We start from the raw sequence: 26,839 nt of genomic DNA on the forward strand, positions 1-26,839 counted from the left end.
GGCACATGGCCTTCAGGGGTGCTTGGTGGTCACCCTGACCTGACTACTTTGCTGGGTCCTGCCCTGGCCCCTCTCCAAGCCTCAGCCTCCTCTCCTGCAACAGATAAAGTGGGTCAACAGGGGCCAAAGTCCCGCTACTCTTCCCTGCCTCCCCAGGAGCCTGGTTTGCTGTGGGAGCTTCAGGCACTGACGGCCCCCTGCACGCCCGCCTGGGATGGGCTTCAGGTTCACGTCCGAGCTCAGGGACCCTGATTTTCACAGGTGACCACAAGTGCCTTCCCCTGGGTGTCCCGCCGACCACGCACTTTAACAACCATTCAGGGGCCGTCAAACCTGCTTCCCCTTGGGACCTCTCCATGTGCCAGGGCCGTGGGACCCATCAGCCTTCAAGTGCTGCCACCTAGGGGCTAATCAAGAAGCTGCCAAGGCTCAGGTCTGAGCCCTTTGGACATGCTGTAATCAAACATTTATTGAGCACTTTCTGAGCCCGGGCACCAGGCCAAGCCCTCTGCACAGCTCTCCACACCGGATCCCCATGACAACCCCAGGAAGTAGCACTATACAAGCCCCACTGTACACATGAGGAGCCGGCTCAGAGAGGGGAGGTGACTTGTCCGAGTTCACACAGCAACTCCTGGGACTGGAAGCAGCTCTGACGCACAGCTGCACTTCCACCATGACACCTGAGTGCCTCCCAAACGCCTCCATTGCAGCGCTGGCTGGGAGTCTGTGAGGAGCCGTGGGGAAAAGGTCCAACAGAGGACTCCGGACCACGCCCCACCATGGAGGGCTGCCTGGAGGAGGGTGGGCTGACCCCTGGCCTAGACCAGCCAGACCCTGGGCGCGCAGGCATGGCCTTCTCACTCGCCAGCTCCGCCCAGAAGCCACAGGCGGCCCCGCTCCCAAGCCCAGAATGCCACGGGGCACTGTGGCAGCAGAGGGGCAGCGGAGGGCAGTCCAGGCCAGGCCAGACACTCCAAGTGGATTTCTGCCCACAAGGCTCCAGGCGCTGGCTTGAGGCCAACCCACAGGTGCAGACACCATGGGTCCCTCGGTCACTCGGAGGCCTGGATATAGACAGGCACAGCGAGCATGGCACAAGGGCCCTCGGCCCCGGCCTGCAGTTCGGCCAGTGCCAGGTTGGAGCCCAGGCCCTCAGGGTGCCCAGGCACCACCAGCTCAGGGTCCCCGCCTACCGTGCCACCCACCACGATGGACAGCACCGCGTCTGGCTCCGCAAAGGGCGTCTTCCCTGGGGCAGCCTCGGCCACCGGCCCAGTCCCGGCATCCTTCAGCTCCTCCAGCCCCAGCGTGTCGGGCAACGAGGTCCCCACTTTGTGTCCACTGGCACCACCGCCGCCGCCGCTGCTGCTGCTGCTGCGGGGTGCTGCCCTCCTCCGGGGAGGCCGCCGGGCTTGCATGTCCTTGTCCTTTGGGGGGCCCAGGCGGCAACGATGGTCCTTGAGGTATTTGTGGCGGGAAAAGCCCTTGGCGCAGCCGGCACAGCGGAACTTGTAGTTGCCAGTGTGGGCGCGCTGGTGCTCAGCGAGGTGGGCGCGGCGGCTGAAGGACTTGCTGCACATGGCGCATTTGTGGAGTTTCATGCCTGGGGAGGGAGGGGAAGTCGATGGGAGGCTCCCAGACCCTCACCCTGCAATGGTGGCCTGCGCTGGGAATACCATCCAATCTCCTGCACCGCTGGCCGGGCTCCCCTCCACCCATCCCCGACCTGCTCCTCGCCACACTGTCTGTGCCAGCCACACTCACTCTCCTCAAAGGCGCCACGCTGGCTGCTGCCCCGGGGCCTTTGCACTTGCTGTGTCTCTCTGCCTAGAACAGCCTGCCTGAGCTCTAAACCTTGGCTGACTTTGCCAGGTCACCATCATCTCTCACTCCGGCCTGCTGCCTCCCCTGTGCCCTCGGGCCATTCCCCACAGGGCAGCTAGAAAGGTCTTGCTAAAGCCCACAAATGGTCGTGACCCTCCTGCTCCACACGCATCAGTGAAACCCAAGTTTCCTGTGAAGCCTGTTGCTAATCATCCCCCTCACCTCTCCGCCCCAACTCCTCTCTCCCCCTGCACTGTGCTCCACCTCCCTTCCACTTTTCCTGTCTCAAACACCCCCGGCCTCCCCCTGCTAGCACGTGCAGCTCCCTCTGCCGAGAAAACTATTTCCTGGCCCAGAACTCAGCTCTCGTGTCACCTCCTCCGGGAGCCCTCTCTGATAGCCTCGCTTTCATTCTCTGTCCCATCACCCTGTTTCCACCCTTGCACCCAGCATACAGGGCTACTATGTATCTGCTTATGCACCATCTGGTTTTGTTCTCTCCCCAGGGGCAGCCCCACTGTCTGATGCGTGGAGCTTCTCAAGACTTGCTCTGCCAACGGCTCGTGGCTCCTCCGCGGCCATGGTGCAGTCACCCCCAGCCCACACTCACCAGGGGCCAGCCACCTTTCAAAAGCCTTCCAGCTCCTTAGCCTCCTGGGAATGGAGGCTCAGAGAAGGGCAGCGACTTGCCTGAGGCCATCCAGCAGGAGGGCAGCAAGGCCAAGACTCAGCCCCAGTGGCCGGGTTTGGAAAGCAGTAGAAGATGGCCCAAGTCCTTGGGCCCCTGCACCCATGTGGGAGACCTGGAAGCAGCTCTGGGCTCCTGACTTCAGCCTGGCCCAGCTCCAGCCGCTGCGGCCATGTAGGGAATGAACTAGTGGATGCAAGTCCTCTCTCTGTCTCTCTCTGCCTCTGTTACTTTGCCTTTCAAATAAATAAAATAAATCTTAAAAAAAAAAAAAAAAAAAAGGAAAGGAAAATTTCCTTCTATCCAGAGTACAGGAAAGTGGGGAGTGCTAGGAGACCCCTGCCCGGCCAAGGAATCCTCCGGCCACACCTTGGCGCCAGCTGGAACCTGATCCCCTGCACTCCGGATCTGCATCCCTTAATACCAGGCACCACGGATGGTCAGCTGCCCCCTCGGCCTGGGCGGCCGCGTCTGCTCCATTGCTGTGCGCCCCAGCTGGCTCCAGCCACACGAGTGCTAGTCTGCCGGCCAGCTGGGATGCTCCAGGCAGGGACCGGACGCCTCGGGGGTGTGTCTGCCCACCCCAGGGAGCCTGAGCTGAGCTCTTACCAGAGTGGGACAGGATGTGAGCCTTCAGCTTGTCAGGCCGGTTGAACTCCTTACTGCAGCCAGTGTGAGTCCTGGAATCCAAAGCCACCGGTCAGGGGCAGTCACCACACTCAGGACCCCCGCGCTGGCCCCTCCGCTCGGCAGCAGGGTGGGGAGAGAGGCGGGCAGGGGCCAGGCCAGGATGACGGGAGAGAGGCCTTTTGCTCTCGGGCCCGACGTCCTTCTGTGCCACCCACCCTGGCAGTCCTCCTGGAGCCCCGCCCCCAGCCCCCTCCCCAGCCCCTCGGTGCGGCCTCTACTCACGAGAACGGACACTTGTATTTCTTGAAGGGCTCGTGGATCAACATGTGCCTCTTCAGTTTGTCCTTGCGGTTGAACGCGGACTCACACACCGAGCACTTGTAGGGCTTCTCTCCTGCAGGAGACACAGTCAGGGAGGGCGGGGGTCCCCTGAGAGCGAATCACGGGGTCCCCAGGGCCCCTGGCACAGCAGCTCCTCTAGGGAAGTGTTGGGGGTGCAGAAATAGTCTGTCTCGTTGCTTGTGAGTTTTTAAAGAATTATTTGAAAGACAGAGAGAGAAAGAAATCTTCCACCCACTGGCTCATGCTCCAGATGCCCACAACAGCTGGGGCTAGGAACGGACGCAGGTATCTGGGGAGTGGACCAGTGGATAGATCAGGCTTCTCTCTGTCTCTCCCTCTCTCTCTGTTGCTCTGCCTTTCAAATAAGTAAATCATCTTAAAAAAAAAAAAAGTAAAAGTTTATCATTATCCAATTTTGTCGGTAGGAAGTTCAGAGGTGCGCTGTGACTTGCTCGTGGTCTACAGCCTGCGGCTGGGGGAGCGCAGACCCTGGCCTGGCAGTTCTCCAGAGACTGCTAAGCTACACCAGGTCTTCCTGCTGCTGAACCATCCTGGGGGCTGCGGGAGGAAGGGCAGCTCCGACCTGCTGGGGCCCAGGGCCGCCTGAGTAGGCCTCCAGAAACCCAGGGAGGGACCTGCACAGCTCCTGTGCGGCCACCGCCTGCCCTTCGGAGAAGGCAATTCCAGGGCAGATCTGGTTTCCTGCCTCTGTTTCCCCTCTATTCTCCCTGCGGGATGAGTACAGGACTCTTGAAAAATGCCAACCCAGTCGGTTACAGGAGTCTGGTCCTTACCACGGAATGTTACGCAGCTATTAAAAAGGTGAAGGTCAATTTGTGTCCCCTGACTTGGAGACTTCTCAGACAGACTGCTGGGGGCGGGGGAGCTGGCGTGGCGCAGCGGGGTAAGCTCCTGCCTGCAACCAGCATTCCGTTTCGGAGCCACAGTTCACGTCCTGGCTGCTGCACTTCCGATCCAGCTCTCTCATGTGCCTGGGAAAGCAGGGGATGATGGCCCAAGTACTGGGGCCCCTGTCACCCACACAGGAGACACAGATGCAGCTCCTGGCTCCTGGTGTCACCTGGCCTAGACCTGGCTGTTGCGACCATCTGTGACATTACCAGCAGGTGGAAGAACTCCCTGTCACCCTGCCTTTCAAATAAATAAATCTAAAAAAAAAAAAAAAAAAAAACCTGCCAGGGGGAAAAGAAAGATGTAGAACAGCTTGAACAGCTTGCCAGTCCTGTTTTTGTTAGGCAAACATCATCCCCACACACCCCGACCCCTGCGGCAAAGCCCTGGCCACGTGCGTTTGTGTAAACCCCAAAGAGGCAGGCAGGAGGGTGGGGAGTGGGGACACCAAACTGTCACTAGCAGCGAGGCTGTGCGGGGCTAACGTCTCACCCTACGCTCTGTGCTGCTTCCATTTTTACAGTAAGTACATAGCACTTCTGAATAAGTTTTAAAAACTAGAGAAATTTGGTAATGTTTATCAAAATTACCATCCATAGGCTTTGCTTATTTCTTACAGTGATAAAATAGGCCTGAAGTACAGACACCTGTTTTGCACAGCTTCAAATGTCCAGTTCAGTGGCACAGAGAGCAGCGTTTTGGGCCCCCATCACCACCATCTGCCCCCAGAGCGGTTTCCCGCAGACCGACTCAGGAGACTGCAGCCCAGCAGTCGCGCGGTTAGGAATATGCACTACAGATAACGCTCCCCGGAGCCTGCCAAGGAACCTGCAGAGCACTGTGTGCACAAACCAAAGCAGAAAATGAATTCAGGGAACAGAGGAATACTATGCAGCTGTGAAAAAGAATGTGCTGTGAGGGAACCTCTTCAAAGCACACCAGCTGCTCCTTTGTGCTGAAGTAAGCAACTATGTCATCCAGGTGCGAAATAAAGCTAGACTAACCCGGACAGACCACTAACAAAAGTTACCCTTGGGGAGGGGAATCAGAAGTATTTTGAAAGGGCTGGTGCTGTGGTGTGGTGGGTAAAGCCACCACCTGCAACGCTACCATACCATGTGAGAGCCAGATTGAGTCCTGGCTGCTCCAGTTTTTTTTTTTTTTTAAGATTTTTTTTTTATTATTTACTTGAAAGTCAGAGTTACACAGAGAGAGAAGGAGAAGCACAGAGAGAGAGAGAGAGAGAGAGAGAGGTCTTCCATCTGCTGGTTCACTCCCCAGATGGCCATAACAGCCAGAGCTGCGCCGATCTGAAGCCAGGCGCTTCTTCTGGGTCTCCCACATGGGAGCAGGAGCCCAAGGGCTTGGGCCATCTTCTACTGCTTTCCCAAGCCATAGCAGAGAGCTGGATCGGAAGTGGAGCAGCCGGGACTAGAACCGGCGCCCATATGGGATACCGGCACCGAAGGCAGTAGCTTTTCCCGCTACGCCACAGTGCCGGCCCCTGCTCCAGTTCTGATCCAGCTCCCTGCTAATATGCCTGGGAAAGCAGCAGAAAATAGCACAAGCCCTTGGGCCCCCGCACCCACGTGGGAGACCCAGATAGAGTTCAAGAATCCTGGTCATTGCAGCTATTTGGGAAGTAAACCAGTAGATGGAAGACCTCTCTCTCTCTCTTTCTCACTCACTCAGCCTTTTAATTAAACAAATACATCTTTTAAAAATACTAGTTTGCAAACTACCAATTATAAGTTACAATCTGTTGGTGGCTGTTTTAAAAATTAAAATTGAAGGGTGAGCACCACAGCGTGGTGGATTAAGCCACCACCTGCAACATCAGCATCCGACATCAGAGTGCCTGGTTCAAGTTCTGGCTGCTCCATTTCTGATCCAACTCCCTGGAAACAGCAAATGAGGACCCAAATATTTGAGGGCCCTGCTACTCCTGTGGGACATCCAGCTGGAAATCTTGGCTCCTGGCTTCAGCGTGGCCTAACCCTACCTACTACGGCCATTTGGGAAGTGATTCTCTATCACTCTGCCTCTCAAATAAATAATAAATCTTTTAAAAAAATCAAAATTGTGGGGCCGGCAATATGGTATAACAGGTTAAGCCTCTGCCTGCAGGGCTGGCATCCCATACGGGAACTGGTTCCACTTCTGACCCAGCTCTCTGCTAATGCGCCTGGGAAAGTGGTGGAAGATGGCCCAAGTGCCCAGGCCCCTGTTCCCATGTGGGAACCCATGTGACACCTGGAGGAAGCACCTGGCTCCTGGCTTCAGCCTCGTCCAGCCCTGGCCGTTTTGGCCATTTGAGGGGTGAACCAGCAGATGGAAAATCTCTCCCTTTTTCCTCTTTTCTCTGTAACTCTGCCTTTCAAATAAATTTAAAAATTAAATTAAATTAAAATTGAACAGGACAGCATTGAAAATATTGCTTTTGTTAAACTTTTATTTCAATACGCTCTGTGTATATATATATATATATTTCCTGGGTTGCAATATGAAATATTTTTAATCACAGTTAAAAAATTAAAAAATACTATTCATCTGAGAGGAGGGAGGATTTGTTTTAATTAAGTATGCTTTTGTTGTATCAAGAATTTCCTCAATATTTAGATACTCTTCAATGAAAAAAAAAGTTCATTAAAAGTTTTAATTGATAAAAAGCATTTAAAGGTAAAACGTCAAAGTGTTTCAACTGAGGAGCCAAGGAAACAGGGTTTGGTACAGGTGCGAATCCAGGGCCCAGGGTGGTCCGAGGGTGCCGAGTGCCGAGGGCACAGTCCAGAGCCCCCCCACCTGCCTCCAGCTGTTCATCTCTGCTTGGAGGTGGTGGGGACCCCACGTGGGGGAGGGAGGCAGGGGAGCAGGAGGCCGGGAAGGAGAGGAGCAGAGGTGGGCGGGCACTGGGGAGCGTGGCAGGAGAGGGCCAGGCAGAACGCCAGAGAAAGGAGGCGGCGAGGGCTGGTACCCACCTGAGTGGATGTGAGCGTGCAGTTTGAGGTAGTGCTCCCGCCGGAAGAATTTCTTGCACACCTGGCACTTGAACCTGCCCCCACTGCCATGGGTGGGCAGGTGGCGCCGCAGGTACCGTTCGCAGGGAAACACCTAGGGGACGAGACGCAGCTGCTTTCAGCTCGGGCTCACCAGGCACCCCTTCCCTCGTCACCTTCTGAGCGTAAGGGGTCCCTGGTTTCCAGCCCCTTTCTGTCCACCAGGGCCAGCGCCACCGCGTCAGCCAGCCTAAACGTCCTGTTCCGAGCTCCTGCCCAGGACAGTGTTCTCACACACAGGGCCTTGCTCTCTCAGCCTGGCAAACTCCTCCTCCTCCTCCTTCGAGGCCCAACTCAGGTGTCACTGCTTCTGGGAAGCCTTCCCTGATGCCCAGGTGCTCTGCCAGCCAAGGCAAGCTCTGCCTCTGGCTGTCCACCCGGCCACTGTGAAAGTCAGCATTGGCCCACAGGTTACAGCTCTCTACTTACGCCGGAGACTCCAGAGGGCAGAGGGGGCTCTTACCCCCAGCACAGGGCCTGAGTCGAATGACTGACAAGCAAAGGAATAAAGGGAAAAAAATGGAGACATCACTAAAGAAATGAGTGGGAAGGTATTAAAACGCTGGAAAACACAGGGGCCAACATCTCTTTCCCACCCACGCAGCACAGAGAAGCGATAAAGGGCGCAGACCCAGCCACCCCACGTCCTGGCCCCATCATTTCCCAGCTGGGCCATCTTTCTGTGCCTTGATTTCCCCGCCTGTAGAACAGGGATAGTAACAGCCCACCTACCCTCGGGGGCGAAATGAGTCAATTCAGGTAAAAATGCTCACATTCGATTTGTGGCACCTCTTACTCAGACCACAAATTCCAAAGTCCAAAACGAGGCTGTATAATTGGAAACATCTAGAATGATGCCCAAGTGAAGCCAGGGCTGTCTCGGAAAGTGTGCCACATCAGGTTGCAAGAAAACCAGGAGCTGAACACACGAGCGAGACGTGAGCAGCACAATCTAGGCTGCAGGGGACGCCAGGGGACCCATGGCCCCTTTTCTGCCACAGATAAATTAAAACAACAAAGAAAGGTGGCGGGGAGTCTGGAGATCAGTGGGACTTTCATGGTGTCAATCAATTGCACCCTGCAGACAGGATTTAAATGAACTTGACACAAATGACGAGGCTTCATGACGATGGAATATGGAACACTTCCTGGATGGCAGATGATATTGGGAACAGGCTTTTGGGAGCGCCTTTGGGGCCATGGAAAAGAACCCAAATAACAGGGACAATGACGCACAGGGAAGCAAGGAGGCCGCTCATCGGCCCCCGGGCAGCCACTGAGCCCTGCACGCCCTGTGTGGGAGCGGAGGGAGGGAGCAGGCGTGCACCCCGAGGCCCTGGGAGAGGGGCGGCACCCACCTTCTGGCAGTGCGGGCAGGGGAAGTTGTGAGTGGCCGTCTGCAGGTGGTGCTCCAGGGCCCCGGGGGTGGAGTACCTGTTGACGCACTTGACACACCTGGGGGGAAGGAGCAGGGCAGGTGAGGGAGGAGACCCAGCAGCCAGGGAACTGTGCCCCCCACCACACCCCCAGTGCCCAGGCCCAACCCTGCAGGCAAAATCCTATTTAATTCATTCTCTAATCTGTCCCCTTGGCTCACTTGCCACTACCTCCATCCTCATCACCATCATCACTCATCCGACATGTGCGGTAACCCCGACACTGGCCTCTCTGTCAGCATCTGCCCACTGTGGTCCATCCACCACTGGGCAGCCAGCGGAGACTTTGAAAATAAAACCGGGGAGGGGGAGCGGGGGAGGGGGAGGCAGGTAAAGCTGCCGCATGCAGTGCGGCATCCCACATGGTCACCAGTTCGAGTCCCAGCTGCTCCACTTGCTATCTAGCTCTCTGTTATGGCCTGGGAAAGCAGCAGAAGATGGCCCACATCCTTGGGCCCCTGCACCCATGTGAGAGACCTGGAAGAAGCTCCTGGCTCCTGGCTTTGGATTGGCGCAGCTCCGGCCATTGCAGCCATTTGGGGAGTGAACCAGTGCATGGAAGACCCCTTTAGAGCTCTCTGCTTCTGCCTCTCTGTAACTCTTTCAAATAAATAAATAACTCTTGAAAGAGAGAGAGAGAGAGAGAGAGAGAGAGAGGGAGAGAGAGGGAGAGAGGGAGGAAGAATAAAGAAAAGAAAACCAGGAGCCTCCGCTGTGGTGCAACAGGCTAAGCTGCTGCCTGTGATGCCGGCATCCCATATGGGTACTGGATGGAGGCCCTGCTGCTCCACTTCCAATCCAGCTCCCTGCTAATGGGCCTGGGAAAGCAGCAGAGGATGAGCCAAGTGCTTGGGCCTCTGCACCCACGAGGGAGACCCGGATGAAACTCCAGGTTCTTGGCTTTGTCCTAGCTCAGCTCTGGCTGTTGCTACCATTTGGGGAGTGAACCAGAAGATGGAAGATCTCTCTCTCTCTCTCTCTGTAACTCTGCCTCTCAAAAAAATAAATAATAATAAGTAAATAAATCTTGAAAAGAAAAGAAAACGGGGGTGGGCATACAGCGTGCAGCTGAGATGCCGTCACCCATGCTGGAGTGCCTGGGTTTAAGCCCGGGTTCTGACTCCTGACTCTGGCTTCCTGCTATTGTGCACCCTGCGGGGCAGCAGGTGATGGCCCCACGGCAGACCAGGACTGAGTTCCAGGTTCCCAGCTTCGGCCTGGCCCAGCCTCAGCTGTTACGGACACTTGGGATATGAACCAGTAAATGGAAGATCTGTCTGTTTCTCTGCCTCTGAATGAAAATCTAAAAAAGTTTTCAAAAAACGAAAACCAGTCACACTGTTGCTTACAGCTCCCCAGCAGGAGTGCCAGGCCTCTACCTGAGCCTCGCAGACCTCATCTGCCCCCACCCCCCACCTCACCCTCTGCCACCTGGGCCTCCTGCCACTCCTTGACACACTGAGCTCATCCCACTTCAGCACCCTTGCACTGTGTTCCAGTACCTGGAACACTCTTCCCTAGGTCGCCCAGGCAGTAACCTCTCTTCCTGTCTCAGCTCAGATGCCACCTCCTCAGAGAGGCCCTCCTCGGCCATCTCAGGTTGTCCCCAGGGCCAACCTCTATCGAGTCACCCGGTTCTATCTTCTTCTGAGCACTTATTCTCTGGAATCATGTATTTGCTCACTTGGCTATGATCTGTCTCCCCCAGTAGTGAAGGGTCACATCTTTCCTGACCACAGCTTGGTCGGAGCACTGGTGGGAATCCGTTACAGGAAGGAGATCTGGGCCCGGCTGCCTCCTGTGATCCTACATCCTCAGCTACAGAGTGGAACAGGACTCCCAATGGACCGCCTTTCATTCATACGTAAGATGATCACCGAGCCAGAGGACACTCCTGTACCAGATGCGGTCTTTCTTCTCACCGCTGTGACGGCAAAAGCGCCTTTAAAACAGCAGTTCCAGGCCAGGAGCCACTAGGAAGGGAGAGAAGGGGACCATCTCCAACAAGGGACAGGAGAGGACAGTCACGGGTAGGCGGGTGAATCGTGCTGAACACAGAAACACGAGCCCTGTTTGAACCCAGGAAACCTCGGGCAGGCTGCACCTGCGGCACCACACTAGGACACCCACACACTAAAAGCCCCAGAGGGCAGGAGAGGAAGAGGAGTCGGGTGGGAGGGCGGCCCTCCCACGGTGGGGTGAGGCAGGACAGATCTCCCGGGTTTCAAGGGGACGAGGAGACAGGTTGCGTGGTGCAGCAGTTTAGCAATAGCCATGAAAATTAAAAAGCCCTGCCAGTGACGCCACCTTAACCAGGTCACCCAAAAGGTGGCGTCCCCAGCGATGGGACAGGTCAACACCATGTGTCTCCCGAGCTGGGGCACAGAGCAGGATACCGCGTCACCTCTGATGATCCCGCCCCAGGCGAAACCAGGCCATGCCAACCCCAGGACGCGCTCTGTAACTCGTCTGTACTCGTCAGTAACGCCAAGGTCGCGACACACAAAGGCGGCATGAGGAAGTGTTCCCACATAAAGGAGGCCAACCTGAATGCGACATGTGGCCCGGGGGTGGCTCCTGGGCCAGGGAAAGCAGGTTCCACTTTTTCTGTAAAGGATGGTATTGGGAAAACCAGAGACTTGTGAGTAGGGCCTGCAGATGAGCTAACAGAACTGTCCTGCTGTCACCTCCTGATCTTGAGAACCCCACAGTGCTTACGTAAAAGGTTACTCTTGCTTCAGGAAATGCACACTGAGCGGGCACCGTGTCTGCAGGTCCCTCTCAGTCGGCTGCGGCACGGTGCTACAGCCGGGAAATCTGGGTGAAGGGCACCTGTGGGAATTCTCTGTCCCATCTGTGGAACTTCTCTGGAAGTCTGGAATTATGCTCAAATAAAAAGTTTAGAAAGAACACTTCTGGGGGCCGCTGCTGTGGTGTGGTGGATAAAGCTGCCACTGGCAGCACTGGCACCCCTTATAGGTGTCAGTTCGAGTCCCAGCTGCTACACTTCCAACCCAGCTTCCTGCTAATGCATCTGGGAAAGCAGCAGAAGATGGCCCAAGTCCTTGGGTCCCGATACCCACATGGGAGACCTGGAAGAAGCTCCTGGATCCTGGCTTTGGTCTGGCTCATCTCCAGCTGCTGTGGCCATTTGGAGTGTGAACCAGTGGATGGAAGACCTCTCTCTCTCTCTTTGTCTCTCCCTCACTCTAATTCTGACTTCCAAATAAATAAACAAAATCTTTAAAAAGCTTTACAAAAAGAAAGAATACTTCTAGATCAAGACTGCTGGTGATATGAGGAAGTGAGTCAGGGTGGATGGAGACCCCACGTGCACAGAGCGGTTATTTTGTGAAGTGGGTTATTAATCTTTTTCAGGACCCCCTTGGGTCTCTGACCCACAAAATCACTTCTAGGAACTGGCAAATGAGCAAAGATGCATGCCTGAAGTTGTTCCCTGCAGTACCGTTTATAATAATGACAAACTGGAAGCAGCCCAATTATCCAGTAATCAGGGAGGTTTAAATAAATCACCGCACATCCGTGTGCAACAGAATCCTGTGGAGCCGCTTCCCAGAGCGAGGCGAGTCTGCGTCATGGAAACACAAACACGGCCACGCTACAGGTGTCAGAAGCGTCAGTGCCAGTGCACATGCAGCCATGAACTTGCTGTCTGCCTGTCTTGTGCAGCAAACAATGGGGTCAGGCATTTCAGCACACCCAGCAAGGGCTGGGGGTCACCCGACTCCTGATCTGTGTGTCTCAATGTCGCAGAGCCAGACCAAAGGACAGAGACCCAGAGGGTACCAGTGTTTTCTTCAGGTAACAGCATTTGGGTTTTCACGAGGGCTAAAAACCCTTTTCTCTGTATGGAAAGTGGACAATTTTCATTAAAAAAAATCAGTATTATTTTTAAAGGAAAAACAAGCTGGCACAGGAATAGCGGCACAGAGACTGCACTTCAGCGCTTTGGGAAGATGCGTGAAAGCAGGCCAGGGCGCCCCGGCCCGGGGCCTGGGTCTCTAAGATGCCACACACCTGCTCAGATGCTGCTGCGGGAGACCAATGCGCGCGTTGCTGAAGCCACAGTTATTCCGGTTCTCTACTGCACGCAGTGACACCAGTATCTAAACAGTACGATAATAATAATTGCAGCAATCACATTTATTGGGCCCCTACTATGACCCGGGCACCGAGTCTACATGGCTCGTACTTGATCTTTACAAATATTCCAATAGGGCAGGCACTAAGGTGACCCCATTGCACAGATGAGAAGATAGAGGCCAACAGTGGACAAATGCCCTGCTCAACAGAGCCCTTTCTGTTACCTACGGCATCATTCCCGCCTCAGGCTGCCCAGCTGGTATCCTGGCCCGCCTCCTACTTCTGGGCCAGGGCAGTAGCACATCACAGCAAGCACTGCCTCCCACGCATTCACGTTGGACGCTCCAGGTATTTACTTATCTGTGAATCCCAGAAGCCTCCCCCAGGATGGGAGGGGGCCCCATCAACAGAGGTGACCAGCCAATTCCCTGCAGGTACAGGTGCGCCCAGCAAAGTAGAAGCCATCCTAACACGAGAGCACTCACGAGGGAACTGGAACGAGTCCCCAAACTCTGCACCGCACACCGGGCTTTGTGAAGCAGCGGCCCCCAGATGACAGGCGGCACACGCAAGGATGCGTGAAGTCACGAAATCGATGTTGCATACACACAGCTATGGCCATCGCCAAGGGAGGGGCTGGAAGAGGGGCCGGGAGACCACCAAGGGAGAGAGACCAGACAAGGGCGACAGCAGGATCGAAGGCTCCAGGGGGAATGCCCGGAAGATCTTAAAGATGGAACGCATGCGCAGACCTGCGGGGGCCTGCTTCATTCCTGCCAGAGACGCCCTCTGCACAGCTGCCATGAAAGAACAAGGGAGAAAGGACAGCAGAAAAAACAGCCCCGCAGAAAACCTGCACGCGACAGCCGTCGGAGTACAGCTTCCACTTTAACCCAAGCGACAGGTGGTGTAATGCAAACCAATCTTGGCTGTATGATTTTCTGCTTGCATTTATGTCCTTGTTCCTTCCTTTCCCATCCTAAGAAAGCAGTATACTGTGCCGACTGTCACCTAAACTTGACAGCTAATAAGATAAAACAAAAGTCTGAATCTTTCATTTTTTTTTAGTTTAGAAAAAATATATACCGAAACTTTTTGCTCCTATGTATGAAGAAATGGTGCTTTCTCCTTTAAGATAAAGTTGAGGGCCGGCGCCGTGGCTCACTAGGCTAATCCTCTGCCTTGCGGCACCGGCACACCGGGTTCTAGTTCCGGTTGGGGCACTGGATTCTGTCCCGGTTGCCCCTCTTCCAGGCCAGCTCTCTGCTGTGGCCCGGGAGGGCAGTGGAGGATGGCCCAAGTGCTTGGGCCCTGCACCCCATGGGAGACCAGGAGAAGCACCTGGCTCCTGCCATTGGATTAGCGCGGTGCGCCGGCCGTAGTGCGCCGGCCGCGGCAGCCATTGGAGGGCGAACCAACGGCAAAGGAAGACCTTTCTCTCTCTCTCTCTCTCTCACTGTCCACTCTGCCTATCCCCCCCAAAAAAAAAAAAATAATAATAATAATAATAAAAAGATAAAGTTGAGGGGCCAGTGCTGTGGTGCAGTGGGTTAACGCCCTGGCCTGCCGTGCCAGCATCCCATATGGGTGCCAGTTTAAGACCCAGCTGCTCCTTTTCTGATCCAGCTCTCTGCTGTGGCCTGGGAAAGCAGTACAAGATGGCCCAAGCCCTTGGGCCCCTGTACCAGCGTGGGAGACCCAAAGGAAGCTCCTGGCTCCTGGTTTCAGATCAGCACAGCTCCGGCCATTGTGGTCATCTGGGGAGTGAACCAGTGGATAGAAGACCTCTCTCTCTCTCTCTGCCTCTCCTCTGTGTAACTCTGACTTTCAAATAAATAAATACATCTTTTAAAAAAATAAATAAATAAAGTTGAAGGACAAGCTAAGGAGAGCCAAGATCTTTTCCTCCACCAGTGCCAACGGCCAGAACCCACTCTGGTGACACAGACCCGAGCCTCAGGCCAGTCTCCTGTGGGGCGTCTGGTCCTGGGGCATGAGAACCCGCAAGGCCCCGGAGTGCGGGGCTCCCTGCCTCCCCACCGCCTGCCCGCCCCGGGGAGACGCTCACTTGTAGACAGTGCTGTCCTTGCGGGAGCTGTGCTGCGGCAGGAGGCTGTGGGAGTACTGGTGCACGCCCAGGTCGTACAGCGAGGGGAAGTCCTTGCCACAGAGGTGGCAGCGGTAGCTCAGCTCCTCCTGGTGGCTCTTGATGTGCTCCAGAAACGTGTCGAGCTTCGGGAAGGTCTGCGCGCAGCTGGCCACCACACACTTGTACACCTGGAGGGGAGACGTCGGGGCTGGGGAGGGGCAGCACAGCTGCTGTCCGGCAAGCCTGGCCCAGATCCTCACCCGCCTCTAAGGTGTCACTGATGGGCATCACGGGTTTTTGCCAGGTGGAGGAGGTAACCCCAACGGCACGGGCTTTGTCGTCCGAGGACACCCACCACACTGCTTCTAACTCCACAGACTGACTCCGGGCTTCCTCTCCCCGGCTGAGTCACCCACGGTGCAGACATCCACTCACGTCCTGCACTCAACCGGCTTTGTCCTCCTTCCACTTCCCCCACTAATGAGTTAAGTGGAGTCCTGAATCCCGTTAGGAAGATCCTTTGTACATTTTTATTATTTTGAAAACGGTACTTCGATTCGCAGTGTAGACTCCCAGCTGTCTACACAACATCACACACTCCTCCTTCCTAACAGGCGAACCCTGCTATCCCCCGGGGGCCACCTGCCTGATTGCACTCTCAGTCCCTTTGGCTCCCTCGCACCTGGAGTCAGCTGCTGGCCCCTTGCTTGCCAAGGATACATAGGCAGCAGTCTTTGGGGACAGCATCATTCCTGGAACAAAAAGGCAAGATCTTTCTAGGGAAAATACCTTCTGCTTTTGGCATTTGACCTGACCAGAATACAGATGTGATAGAAAGAGATACAGTGGCCACTCTGCAACCCTGAGGATGAATGGTAGCGCAGACAGCTAAAAAAAAACCCGTGAGTCCATGATAACATATCTAACCTGCTACACAAGGCCATCACTGCCTAATTATGGGCCTCTTTATGACAGGAGGGAAAGAAACCCCCTCGAGCTAGTTCTCTATTACAGTATTTGCAGCACACAAATGCGTGCCTAAGTGACAGAAACGCACTGGCTGTGGGATGAAGGATCCACAGCAGGCTTCCAGGATACATCTCCTCGCTCCCAAAAGACACAGAAAAGATGGCCCCTTTTTTGCTCGTGGGTAGTACCAGGCCTGGACCACCATGCGAGGACACAGGTGAGGCACCAACAGAGAACAATGCAGAGATAGCAGAGACCAGAGATGCAAAGACACAGGTCCCTGCTGCTGGGCTGTCAACCTCGCTCAGCACTTTAGCCAGGTGAGACAGCAAACATTCCGACTGTGCAAGCCAGCGCGGGTGAAAGCTTTCTGTGACCCGCCCCCAGGTGGTCCTACCTGAATCCCATCATCCCCCACTGGGAACCCATCCTAAGGAAAAGGATCTGACTGGCTGACTGCTGGCACCTGCCAGGAAGCACCCAAGACCTGGGTACCAGCCAGACGTCATGACTGGGGCGATCGTGGCCCCCAAGCCCGGCACCCACCTACCTGCTCGTTCTTATGCTGGGTCATGTGGGACTTGAGCTGGAAATAGGTGCTGAACTTGTTGGGACAAAACTGGCACAGGTAGGAGCTGTCGATGAGGACCACCTGCTTGGTCTCCAGCTTGTCCCCCTCATCTTCGGCTGCCGCGGGCAAGGCCTGTGGCTGTGGTGCACTGGACAGGGTCTGGCCCAAGCCTATGGAGAAAGCCAGGGAGAGAGGGCTCTAAGAGGGGCCAAGGAAGGGCAGCAGCAGCAGCAGGAGCCGTTCTGCGGGAATTCACAGAACACCTGTGCTCTGCGTGCTCCTCCGTGTCCAGCCTGCCACCGCCACGCACTCAGCGCTGACTCACGTCCAGCTGGCGTGATGCTGGCTGAGACGGCCATCACCTCAAGTCTGGTCCCCCACCCCCACCCCTGGCCTTCGTCCTAACTAGTCATTTAATTCACGGTCTTTCCTGCCCCAGGCTGCTCCTTGCTCTTCTTGTGGTGGGGAGTAGGGGGGCCCTCTGACCTCACCCCGGGAGGCCCAGGGGCCTGGCACACGGTGGGTCCTCTGTGAACACTTGCTAAAAGCATGGCGAACCTTTGGTGCTAGGTACTACAGGAGTTTCAAAAGAAATGGAGCAAACCGTTTCTTCTCTAAGGAGCTCCCAAGAACACGGAAGACACACAGCAGAGCCAGTTCCAAAGGGAAGAGCAGCTGGGAGGTGGGATAACAGTGGTCCCGTGCTGCCTGCCCAGCTAGAGACCCCCTCCGTGGGCTGGTACATGGCTGGCACTGCATGGAACTGCACAGAAAGGGCTTAGGCTCTGGTCCTGTGCTGTTCAACACAGCGGCCAAGGCCACGAGTCTCAAAAATGGAGCCATTCTAAATCCAGAAGTGCTATCAACATAGATTTGAAAAAATCAGTACACAAGCAGGAGCTTGGCGTGGTGGTTAAGATGCCCCCATCCAGGGCCAGCGCTGTGGCACAGTGGGCTAAGCCTCAGTCTGTGGTGCCGCCTCCCATATGGGCACTGGTTCTAGTCCCTGCTGCTCCTTTTCTGATCCAGCCTCTCTGCTGTGGCCTGGGAAAGCAGTGGAAGGTGAGTCAAGTCCTTGGGCCCCTGCCCTGACGTGGGAGACCTGGAAGAAGCTCCTGGCTCCTGGCTTTGGATTGACCCAGCTTCAGCCTTTTGGGGAGTGAACCAGCAGATAGAAGATTCTCTCTCTTTCTCCCTCCCTCTCTCTCTCTCTTTTTCTCTACTTCTTCTCTGTAGCTCTGACTTTCAAATAAATAAATAAATCTTTAAAAAAATTACTGCTGGGACCAGCGCTGTGGTGCAGCGGGTTAACGCCCTGGCCTGAAGCGCCGGCATCCCATATGGGCACCAGTTCTAGTCCCGGCTGCTCCTCTTCCTATCCAGCTCTCTGCTATGGCCTGGGAAAGCAGTGGAAGATGGCCCAAGTCCTTGGGCCCCTGCACCCGTGTGGGAGACCCGGAAGAAGCTCCTGGCTTCGGATCGGTGCTGCTCCGGCTGTTGTGGCCATCTGGGGAGTGAACCATCGGATGGAAGACTTCTCTCTCTCTGCCTCTGCTCTCTCTGTATAACTCTGACTTTCAAATAAATAAATAAATCTTTTTTAAAAAAAATTACTGCTTCATAGATTTTTTTAAATTATTTATTTGAAAGGCAGAGTGACATAGAGAAAGGGTAGAGGTGGAGATAGATCTTCTAAACAGTAGTTCACTTCCCAAATGGTTGCAACAGCTGGAGCTGGGCCAGGCTGAAGCCAGGAATCTGGAACTCCATCCAGCTCTCCCACACAGGTGGAATGGGGCCAGGCATTTTGGGCCATCTTCTGCTGCCTTCTCGGGCACATTAACAGGGAGTCAAATGGGACTCATAGCTCCAGCTCCTGGCTTCAGTTCCCTGCCAGTACAGATCTTGGGGGGCAGCAGGGGATGGCTCAAGCACTTGGGTCCCTGCCACCTGTATGGGAGACCCGGATGGAGTTCTAGGCTCCTGGCTTCAGACTGTGCTACCCCCAGCTGTTGTGGGCATTTGGGTAATGAACCGGCAGATGGAAGACCTCTTTCTGTCTCTGTATCTCTTTCTCTCTTTCTGGCTCTCAAATTTTTAAAAATAAAAATAAAAATTATTTCTAAGAGAGGAGCTTCAGGCTCAACAACCACCACACATACACACATAAAGATAGGTGGTGGACTAGTGATGGCTGCTGTGGGTATAGGAGCAGAGACACCGTGTATCTGTCATCCTCCCTTTCATCCTATGGCCCATTTTCTGAAGTCAACTGAAGAACGGAGATCGGGGGGTTACTCGAGGCCACACAGCCAGCAACAAAACCTGGGAACATGCAGAGGAGAGGCGAGGAGGAACTGCGTTGCCTACTTCCACCCACCTGTGTTTTCCTCATCCTCCTTCTGATTAGGGTTCAAGGCCATGACCTGAACAGTCACTGAGTTTCGAGAAACGGTGCCGCCGCTGCGCCCTGGAGGCCACACCTTGTGGGTCTGCATGTGCTTCTTGACGTTGGACTTCTGGGCGAAGGCGCGGCCGCACGCGATGCACTGGAAGGGCTTCTCCCCCGTGTGGCTGTGGGGACAGTGCCGGTCAGTGCCCTTGGCCTGCAGCTCACAGCCACCGAGACTGCAGGGAGGCATCCGCCCGACGCTGCTGGCCACCACCTGACACCACAGGGCCACATCCTCTCGCTGCAACGGGCAGCCCAGGAGGGACAGACCCTGGGCTCCTGACCAGAGTACTGAGCCGCTGAATGACCGGGCCCTGGGGCCCCTCCTACCACCAGGCAAGGCAGCTCCTCGCATTCAAGCTCATTTCAGTGGGACTCCGGCCGCTCAAACAAGAAAACCTCCTGGCTAGCACAGCACCTGAACCACTGGTTGACATTTTTCTTAAAATAAACTCACTTTTTAAAAACTTAAAATCAGGGGCTGGCACTTTGGTATAGTGTGTAAAGCCACCAACTGCAGTGCTGGCATCCCATATGGATGCCGGTTTGAGTCCTGGCTGCTCCACTTCCAATCCAGCTCTTGCTGTGGTCTGGGAAAGCAGAAGAAGATGGCCCAAGTCCTTGGGCCCCTGCATCCACGTGGGAGACCCGGAAGAAGCTCCTGACTCCTGGCTCCTACGCAGCTCCGGCTTTTGCAGCCAATTGGGGAATGAACCAGCAGATGGAAGACTCTCTCTCTCTCTCTGCCTCTCCTTCTCTCTAACTCTTACTTTCAAATACATAAATAAATAAATCTTTAAAAAAATCATTGTAAAAGGAAGCTTTCTATTGTTATTTGATATGGAAAACCACTTGTCATATCCACACAATAACCCAAAAAGTGCGGTAATTATAAAACACTGTTACTAAGATCCAGAGCTGCCCTAGGGCCTGTGTTGTGGCACGGCAGGTAAAGCTGCCACTTGTGACGCTGGCATCCTGTATGGGTACCAGTTTGTGTCTCAGAGGCTCTACTTCCGATCCAGCTCCCTGCTAACAGCCTGGGAAAGCAATGGAGGATGGCCCAAGTGCTTGGGCCCCTGCACCCACATAGGAGACCCGGATGAAGCTCCTGGCTCCAGCCTGGCCCAGTGCTGGCTGTTTTGGCTATTTGGGGAGTAAAATAGCAGATGGAAGATTCTCTCTCTCTCTCTCAAACTCTTTCAAATAAGTAATCTTTAGGAAAAGATAAAGAAAGAAAGATCTAGAGCCTCGGTGCTTGGTGGGGCCGACCCCAGCAGGTGGGCTATTTCTGTGTAGATTTGTGAGAACGCAAGCCTGGGTCCCAGCTACACCAGCCACACCCCATGTGCTCGGCAGCCACATGCAGTTGGTGGCTGCCACACTGGCCAGGCGGATGTGAACGCTGCCATCACTGAAGAGGCCTGTCACTCAACAGGCATGTAGGCTGGCGGTTCTCAGCTGAGGCCAGTCTGGCCCTGCGGGGCACACCCGGGATGCCTGCAGAGACGTCCGGCTGTCACAGCTGTGGACCAGGGCCTGCTGGCGCCTGATGGGGGCAGGTCAGGGGCGTTGCACGGCAGCTCCCCCCCACCCCCTGCAACAGCGCCAAGGTTGAGACGCCCTGGTGTAGAGAGGAGCTGTGCCCCCTTGCTCTCCCGCTCTCTGGGACCGGGGCCCAGTGAACACGCGGGCGGCGCTGCAGATGGACTAGTACCACGCTGCAGCTCTCTCCTCCGACCACCAGCAGGGCAGCACCAAGGGCGTAATCTCCTTGCAGCGTTTAGAACTTGTCCCCACCACACCCACGAGCCACCTACAGTCGTCCCGGGTGCTAGAACACGGATCAAGTCCAGCCCTCCACTTCACAGATGTAAACACTGAGGCCTGGGGGGGTGGGGTGTTCCGGGCACTCTGGGGGGCAGAAGCCTGGTGTGAGTGAGTGCGCACAGCTCGGGCAGCTCTGCTGGCAGAGCCCGGCAGAGATAGGACGAGGGCAGCCCTCCCACATCTGCAGGGACCCTCTCCGCTCAAGCACCTTTCCTGCCCGACCCTGACCTTTCCACAGCTCCCACAGGTCCCTCCCACAGCGGCAGGCCTGGACCCCAGCACGGGACAGATGGGGCCGTGGCCAGCAGCAGGCTAAGTGGGCTGAGAAGGGAGCCTCCTTCCCCTGCACACAGCCCCGCCCCATCACGCCTGGGTACCTGCGGATATGCTGCTGCAGGTCGAAGTTTTTGGTGAACGACTTGTCACAGTACGAGCACTTGAGCTTCTGAGCCTTTGGCTTTCCTGCAGCTGAAAGACAAAGCGGGAAGAGAGGGATGGTGAGGCTGGGGGCACCGCTGAGGGTGCCGCGGGCAGCCTGTGACCACTCCATCCCCGACCTGGGGCCACAGAGCCCTGACTCCGCGAAGTCTACCTCCTCGTCCAGACAGGCGAGAGGCAAAGCTGAGCTTCCAGAAATACCTGGGGAGGAAAGGGAGCAGATGCCCCGGCTGGGGGAGCAGGGCCGATCTTAAAGGCTGCCTCTCCGCTGTGCACTGCAGCTCTGTGTCTCCCAATTCCCGCCACCCTCTTCACTCTCCCCACCCAGCTGCTGTGGGAACCTTGCTAATCTTAACGGACCTCAAGTGTGGTCCCACCCCAGGACCCGTGCACCTGCAGCACCCCCTTGCCTGGAGTGCTTGCCCCCAGATACCCACAAGGCTGCTTCCCTCTCCTCCCCAGAGGGACAAGTAGCGCTGTTTTCCGGTGTCTTCCCAGTGATCCTAACCCTGTTGATGTTCTTCCTCCAAATACTGATTTATTCTCTGTTTCTCCCACTAAACTGTGAGTAACCAAGGGCAGAACAAACCAGGGACCTAGAGGCAAATGCTGGGGCCTGACACAGAGCCTTGCACACAGATGCTCAATGCCTACGCGTGGCAGGAAGGGAGGAGGAAGGGGGTGCTGGCAAGCCTCTGAACAAGTCTCACTTCCTCTCCCCTCCATTTACCCCGCCCCCACCCCATTCTTAACATCCCCAAAGGGACAGCAGATACCGATGCCTGCCCAGCTAATCCCCACCTCTCCTTCTTCATCCCTGACAAAACTCCTACCTAGAGGAGTATCAGTGTTCCTGGCTAAGGGAGACATGTCCCAGTTTCCTCTGCAGTTGGAGATGGCCATGTGACTAAGCGTTCACCAATGAGATAGAAGCAGAAGTATCGTACGAAACTTCTGAGGGATGGGAGATACCCCTTATATCCCTCCTTTCTTCCTTCTTCTTGCTACCTGGAATATGAGACTGACGACCAGAGCTCCAGCAGCCTTTTTATAGGAAGAGGCACACTCATAAGGAAGCCATGCTCCAGGCACGGTGGAACAGAAAGGCAGAAGAAACGTGGGTGCCTGGTGGCCATGCAGTCACATGATCCCCAGGCCATCCTCTGCGGGCCTCATGTTATACATGAGAGAGACACCATTCTGCCATCTAGAAGTCACTGCTATTTTAGGTCATAGAATACACACAACCACCGCAAAGGGAAATGGGAGCCGTGCGGCCTGGGCGAGGCAAATGCTGAGAAAAGCAGCCGGGTGAGGCCGGCGCCCACCTTCTGTGGCTCCACCGGCACCTTTAGCCCGTCGGCTCTTCAGCGCTGGCGGGGCCTCAAAAGAGGCCACTGCACCCCCCGTGGCGCTGGTCATGGGGGCAGCAGGGTTTGGTCCTTTTGGCTTGAACCCCTGCTTGCCGGGGCTGTACACTGGGGGTGCTGGGTACACTGGAGCCTCCACGCACTGGCTTGGCACCTGCAAGGACAGCACGGTCAGGAACGGCCCTGTGAAGCGGGAGAAGAGCTGCCCAGCCAGGAGGCCCTCACTGTGGCCCTGGGTGATCTCAGCCACGCCCCATCTGTACCACCAGCCTAACCCCGCCCCCGGTGCAGCCACCCCAGTCACTCCCAAGACCCCTTTGGACTTCACATGGACAACAGGACGGAGGCAGCTTTGGAGCCATGCGTGCGTGGGTTCGAATCCTAACTACCACTTAACCCCTGTGTAACCTGGGCCATCTTCTGTCTCAATGTGCACATCTGCAAAACGGGGCTATTTACAGACTCCCTCCCATGGGGTCGCAGTGAGGATTAAATACATTAAACAGGTAAAGGGCTGAGAGCAGTGCTGGCACACAGCAGTCACTTAAGAGCCATCAGCTGTTCCTGCTGCCATTATTTCTGCTGTTAGTGGCAGCGTGTTAGCACGAGAGCCAGGCGGTAGAGGTTCTGTACCCTCGCCAGCCACTCCGCTTCAGGACACCACCAGACGTCACAGCAGTAGGTTTGCCTGACCCACAGCTGAGAGTGAAGCCGTAAGAAATTACCAAATGCATTCTCAGCCTTTCAGACCCAGCACGGGGCTGACACCATGGCCCTGCAAAGAATCCGCTTAGCCACCCATTCATTGGTCACACATGGGTCTCCCTGGGCTCTCCTGCCCCAAATCCCACGTCCTGGCTCAGCTTTATTTTTCTCTCCTTAGGCTCACCATGATCTAAGGCGATTCTTTTACTGATTTAATTTATCCATTGCCTACCCGTTCCAAGCGGGCAGGGATTTCTGTCTGGCCTGGAGCAATGCTTGGCACAGAGCGGGCACTCATTCAGTATTTGGTGAACGAAGGAATTCACAGACGCGATTGTGGGCGCCTGGCCTGGCACTGGGGGGCGCTTCCGCTGGCTCCCGCCTGCTGGCTTTCAGCTGGGTTCCAACATCCCTCCGCACCGACCCCAGACCCGCGGGGGATGGTGGGGGGGAGTCTGCAGCCACAGCCCCTTGCCTGCACGGTTCTGAACACAGGTGAGGCTCTGCTCTGGAGAATTCTGGCTGAGATCCAGAAGGCAGAAGGGAGGCAGGGAAGGTCCTCCTGCGGCAGCTGTGGCGGGAGACGGTGGAGCAGCCATCGCGGATTTGCAGTGCTGCCTGGCTCCACTCGCCTCGGGGCCACCACCCGGGGGGCCGAGGGCCGCTGCAGCCTCAGCAACAGAAGCCTCCAGGCTCCGCACCTGCCATGTCCGGGCTCTCTGGACCAGGCCACAACACTGGACCGAGAAACCAGGGGCAGCCCCACCCCTGGCCTTGGTTCCCCCCACCCTTCTGTCAGCTTTGTAAGCACGCAACTTCCTGTAAGAGATCCCTCAGTCGGAAGCACCCAGCATGGTTTCTACTTCCCTGACCAATGAAAAGTTTTTCCCTTTCAATAAGAAGTCTTCATATGAATGAATGAATTTCCCATCGCTCAGGGCACTGCTAGAGTCTGGGATGGCCCCCAGGTTAGGCTCTCCTCCTTCACAGCCCTGCAGGGACAGTCCCATTTCACGGGGGAGCAAACTGAGGGCATGGGTCCCATTTGAGACAGCTATTCCAGCTGCACAGGCCAGCGCCTCTGCCAGTGCTCAGTGAGACTCGGTCCGTCAGAATGCACCTTCATCTGCATGGAGGACAGACGGCAGCCGCTGCCCATCTCGGCACCCACTCGCTCACTTCTGTAGGAAGCCGGCCCGGTCTCCCAGGCGAGGACACACCCGCTGCGGGCTCTCAGAACACCACATGCTCTGTGCTGGGATCTTCACCCACCCCACCCAGGCCCTCGCTGCACACAGATCCACCTGACGCCCAAGAGCTGCATGGCTGGATTCCAGGGTGAGCCTGGAGCAGTCACCTCAAGAACAGGCAGGCTGGGGGCCGGCGTCGTGGCGTGGCAGGTGAAGCCACCGCCTGTGACGCCCACATCCCGTATGGTTCGTGTCCCGGCTGCTCCACTTCCAATTCTAATGGCCTGGGAAAAGCGGAAGGTGACCCAGGTATTTGGGCCCCTGCCACCCACACGGGAGATCTGGATGAAGCTCCCAGCTGCTGGATTTGGCGTGGCTCAACCCTGGCCTTTGCTGCCATCTGGGAAGCGAACCAGGGGATGGAAGATCTCTGTCTCTTCCTCTCTCTCCATAACTCTGACTTCAAATAAATAAATAAATAAATAGGCAGGCTGTGTCAGCCATAACCCCTCTCTCCCATGCTGGTTCTCTGAATTCAGTGACCTGAGCGTGACCTTAGCTCAGAGCTCATCAGCAGGGATTGGTACACTGATGGTGGAGTGGCCCGAGTGCGTCACTCCTCCCCACACCTCGCTTTGCAGTGTGATTTTCACATCAATTTCACCATCCCCTGGATGGAAGCGGCCTGGGGACCCACTCTGGCCAAGAGAAGTGACACCGTGTCACTTACAAGCCTAAGCCTCAGAAGGCCATCAGCATCACAGCCTGCACTTTGGCAATTCTGCCGTGGCAGGATGAGAGCCACGCGGAGCACAGTCAAGTCATCCCATTGGTCCCAGCCAGGCCGCCCCAGAGCAGCCAATAGTCAGCCAGTCACCAGCCACGATCAGCAGAGTTATGTGGCTGACCACCCTAAACATGGGGACAATAAATGCTCTTTGCTTGACAGAAGTTTTATGGATATTGCTTATGTAGAACAGCTGATACTTGGCTTGGTAAAATGTAGGAGGCCCAGGCACTTGTCAGTTAAGCCAGCCCTCAGGATGCCTGCATCCCACATCTGAGTGTCCGAGTTCTGAGTCCCAGCCCTACTCCCAGCTCCAGCTTCCTGTTCATGTGCACCCTGGGGGCAGCAGGGGAGGGCTCAAGTAGCTGTGTCCCAGCCACCCACATGGGAGATGTGGATTGATCAGCCTGGCCAGCTCCGGCTGTTGAGGGCATTTAAGGAGTGAACCAGCAGATGGAAAAGCTCTCTCCGTCTCTCTGCCTCTCCAGGAAAGAAATAAAATCTAAGCATCTCTGAGCACCACCCTGCAGGCAGCGTGTGTTTCTGCTATGAGCTGGCGCTCACGCCACCTTCCCATGGCTTGTACTTGCTGTCTGCAGGTGCGACGCTTCTACCCACGTCCCCTGCTCCCAGGCAGGGCAGGAACTGGGGCTGGGTTCGCTAGCCGCGGCATCCCCTGCACAGTGTCTGGCACACAGCTGGTGCTCAGCAAATGTCCAGGTGGCCCATGATGGACACCAGCTGTCACCCCGACCCTGCCCCCCACTTCCTGCCTCTGCTCACCTCCAGGGGCGGGTAGGGCTGCATCCCCAGAGCCTGGATCTCCACAGTCCCAGCCCCGGCCAGGGGTGCTGCAGCACTGTACACCTCCACCACGCCGTTCCCACCAGGGTTGGGCCGCCCGGGAGGGCCCAGGCTCTGGGGTGGGGGGGGCGGGGGCTGTGGGGGTGGGGGCGGCGGCAGAGGCGGCGGGGGCGGAGGCGGTGGGGGTGGCTGGGTGAGGTAGCTGGGCACGGAATGCATGTTCAGGCTGCTCTGAAATCAGAAGAGAGAAGCGATCGTTAGAGCCTCTGGGTGCCAGCTGTCTGGTTCGCCAGCAAGCACACTGACCCTAGAGGGACATTCGGGCTCGCCAGCTACTCACAGGGCAGCTCAGAGGACAGGGCTGGGCGGCGGCAGGGGAACAGAGTCACGGGACAGCTCAAGGAGGTGTCCGCTTGGGGCTGCTACTCCTCTTCTCTAGGAACTCAGCAAACACGGCCCAGCTTGTGCAGGAGAGGGTTTGTGGGAGGGGACTTTAAAAGGCTCAGAGAAAAATGTGCATTTCGAAAAAAAACTAGACAGGGATTTCAAACTTTTTTGTATCCAAACAATCTTTCCATTCCATTTTCCATGAACTTTTGAAGTCCCCTTGTAGAGCAGGCCTAATGTTGCCACCTTGAG

General features: G+C 56.0%; 1 protein-coding gene across 2 annotated transcripts in view; it reads right to left on the reverse strand.

Moving 5' to 3' along the window:
• Positions 1-451: 451 nt before the first annotated feature.
• The window catches only part of ZNF341 (zinc finger protein 341), a 37,017-nt gene continuing 10,629 nt past the window's right edge, over positions 452-26,839 (reverse strand). For both annotated transcript variants that reach the window (XM_051846161.3, XM_089308111.1), the window contains 11 exons: positions 26,180-26,431; positions 22,673-22,868; positions 21,284-21,374; positions 19,005-19,198; positions 16,604-16,794; positions 15,064-15,272; positions 8,814-8,910; positions 7,378-7,510; positions 3,428-3,539; positions 3,125-3,195; positions 452-1,606 (listed from right to left, as the gene is read on the reverse strand). In XM_051846161.3, coding sequence (XP_051702121.3) covers positions 1,056-1,606; positions 3,125-3,195; positions 3,428-3,539; positions 7,378-7,510; positions 8,814-8,910; positions 15,064-15,272; positions 16,604-16,794; positions 19,005-19,198; positions 21,284-21,374; positions 22,673-22,868; positions 26,180-26,431 — 2,097 coding nt within the window. In that variant the 3' untranslated portion in view covers positions 452-1,055. The remainder of the gene's footprint in view (positions 1,607-3,124; positions 3,196-3,427; positions 3,540-7,377; positions 7,511-8,813; positions 8,911-15,063; positions 15,273-16,603; positions 16,795-19,004; positions 19,199-21,283; positions 21,375-22,672; positions 22,869-26,179; positions 26,432-26,839) is intronic.

This window comes from Oryctolagus cuniculus, chromosome 11 (assembly GCF_051225735.1).
Source record: "Oryctolagus cuniculus isolate XC-2025 breed Fujian yellow rabbit chromosome 11, ASM5122573v1, whole genome shotgun sequence".
NCBI lineage: Eukaryota > Metazoa > Chordata > Mammalia > Lagomorpha > Leporidae > Oryctolagus > Oryctolagus cuniculus.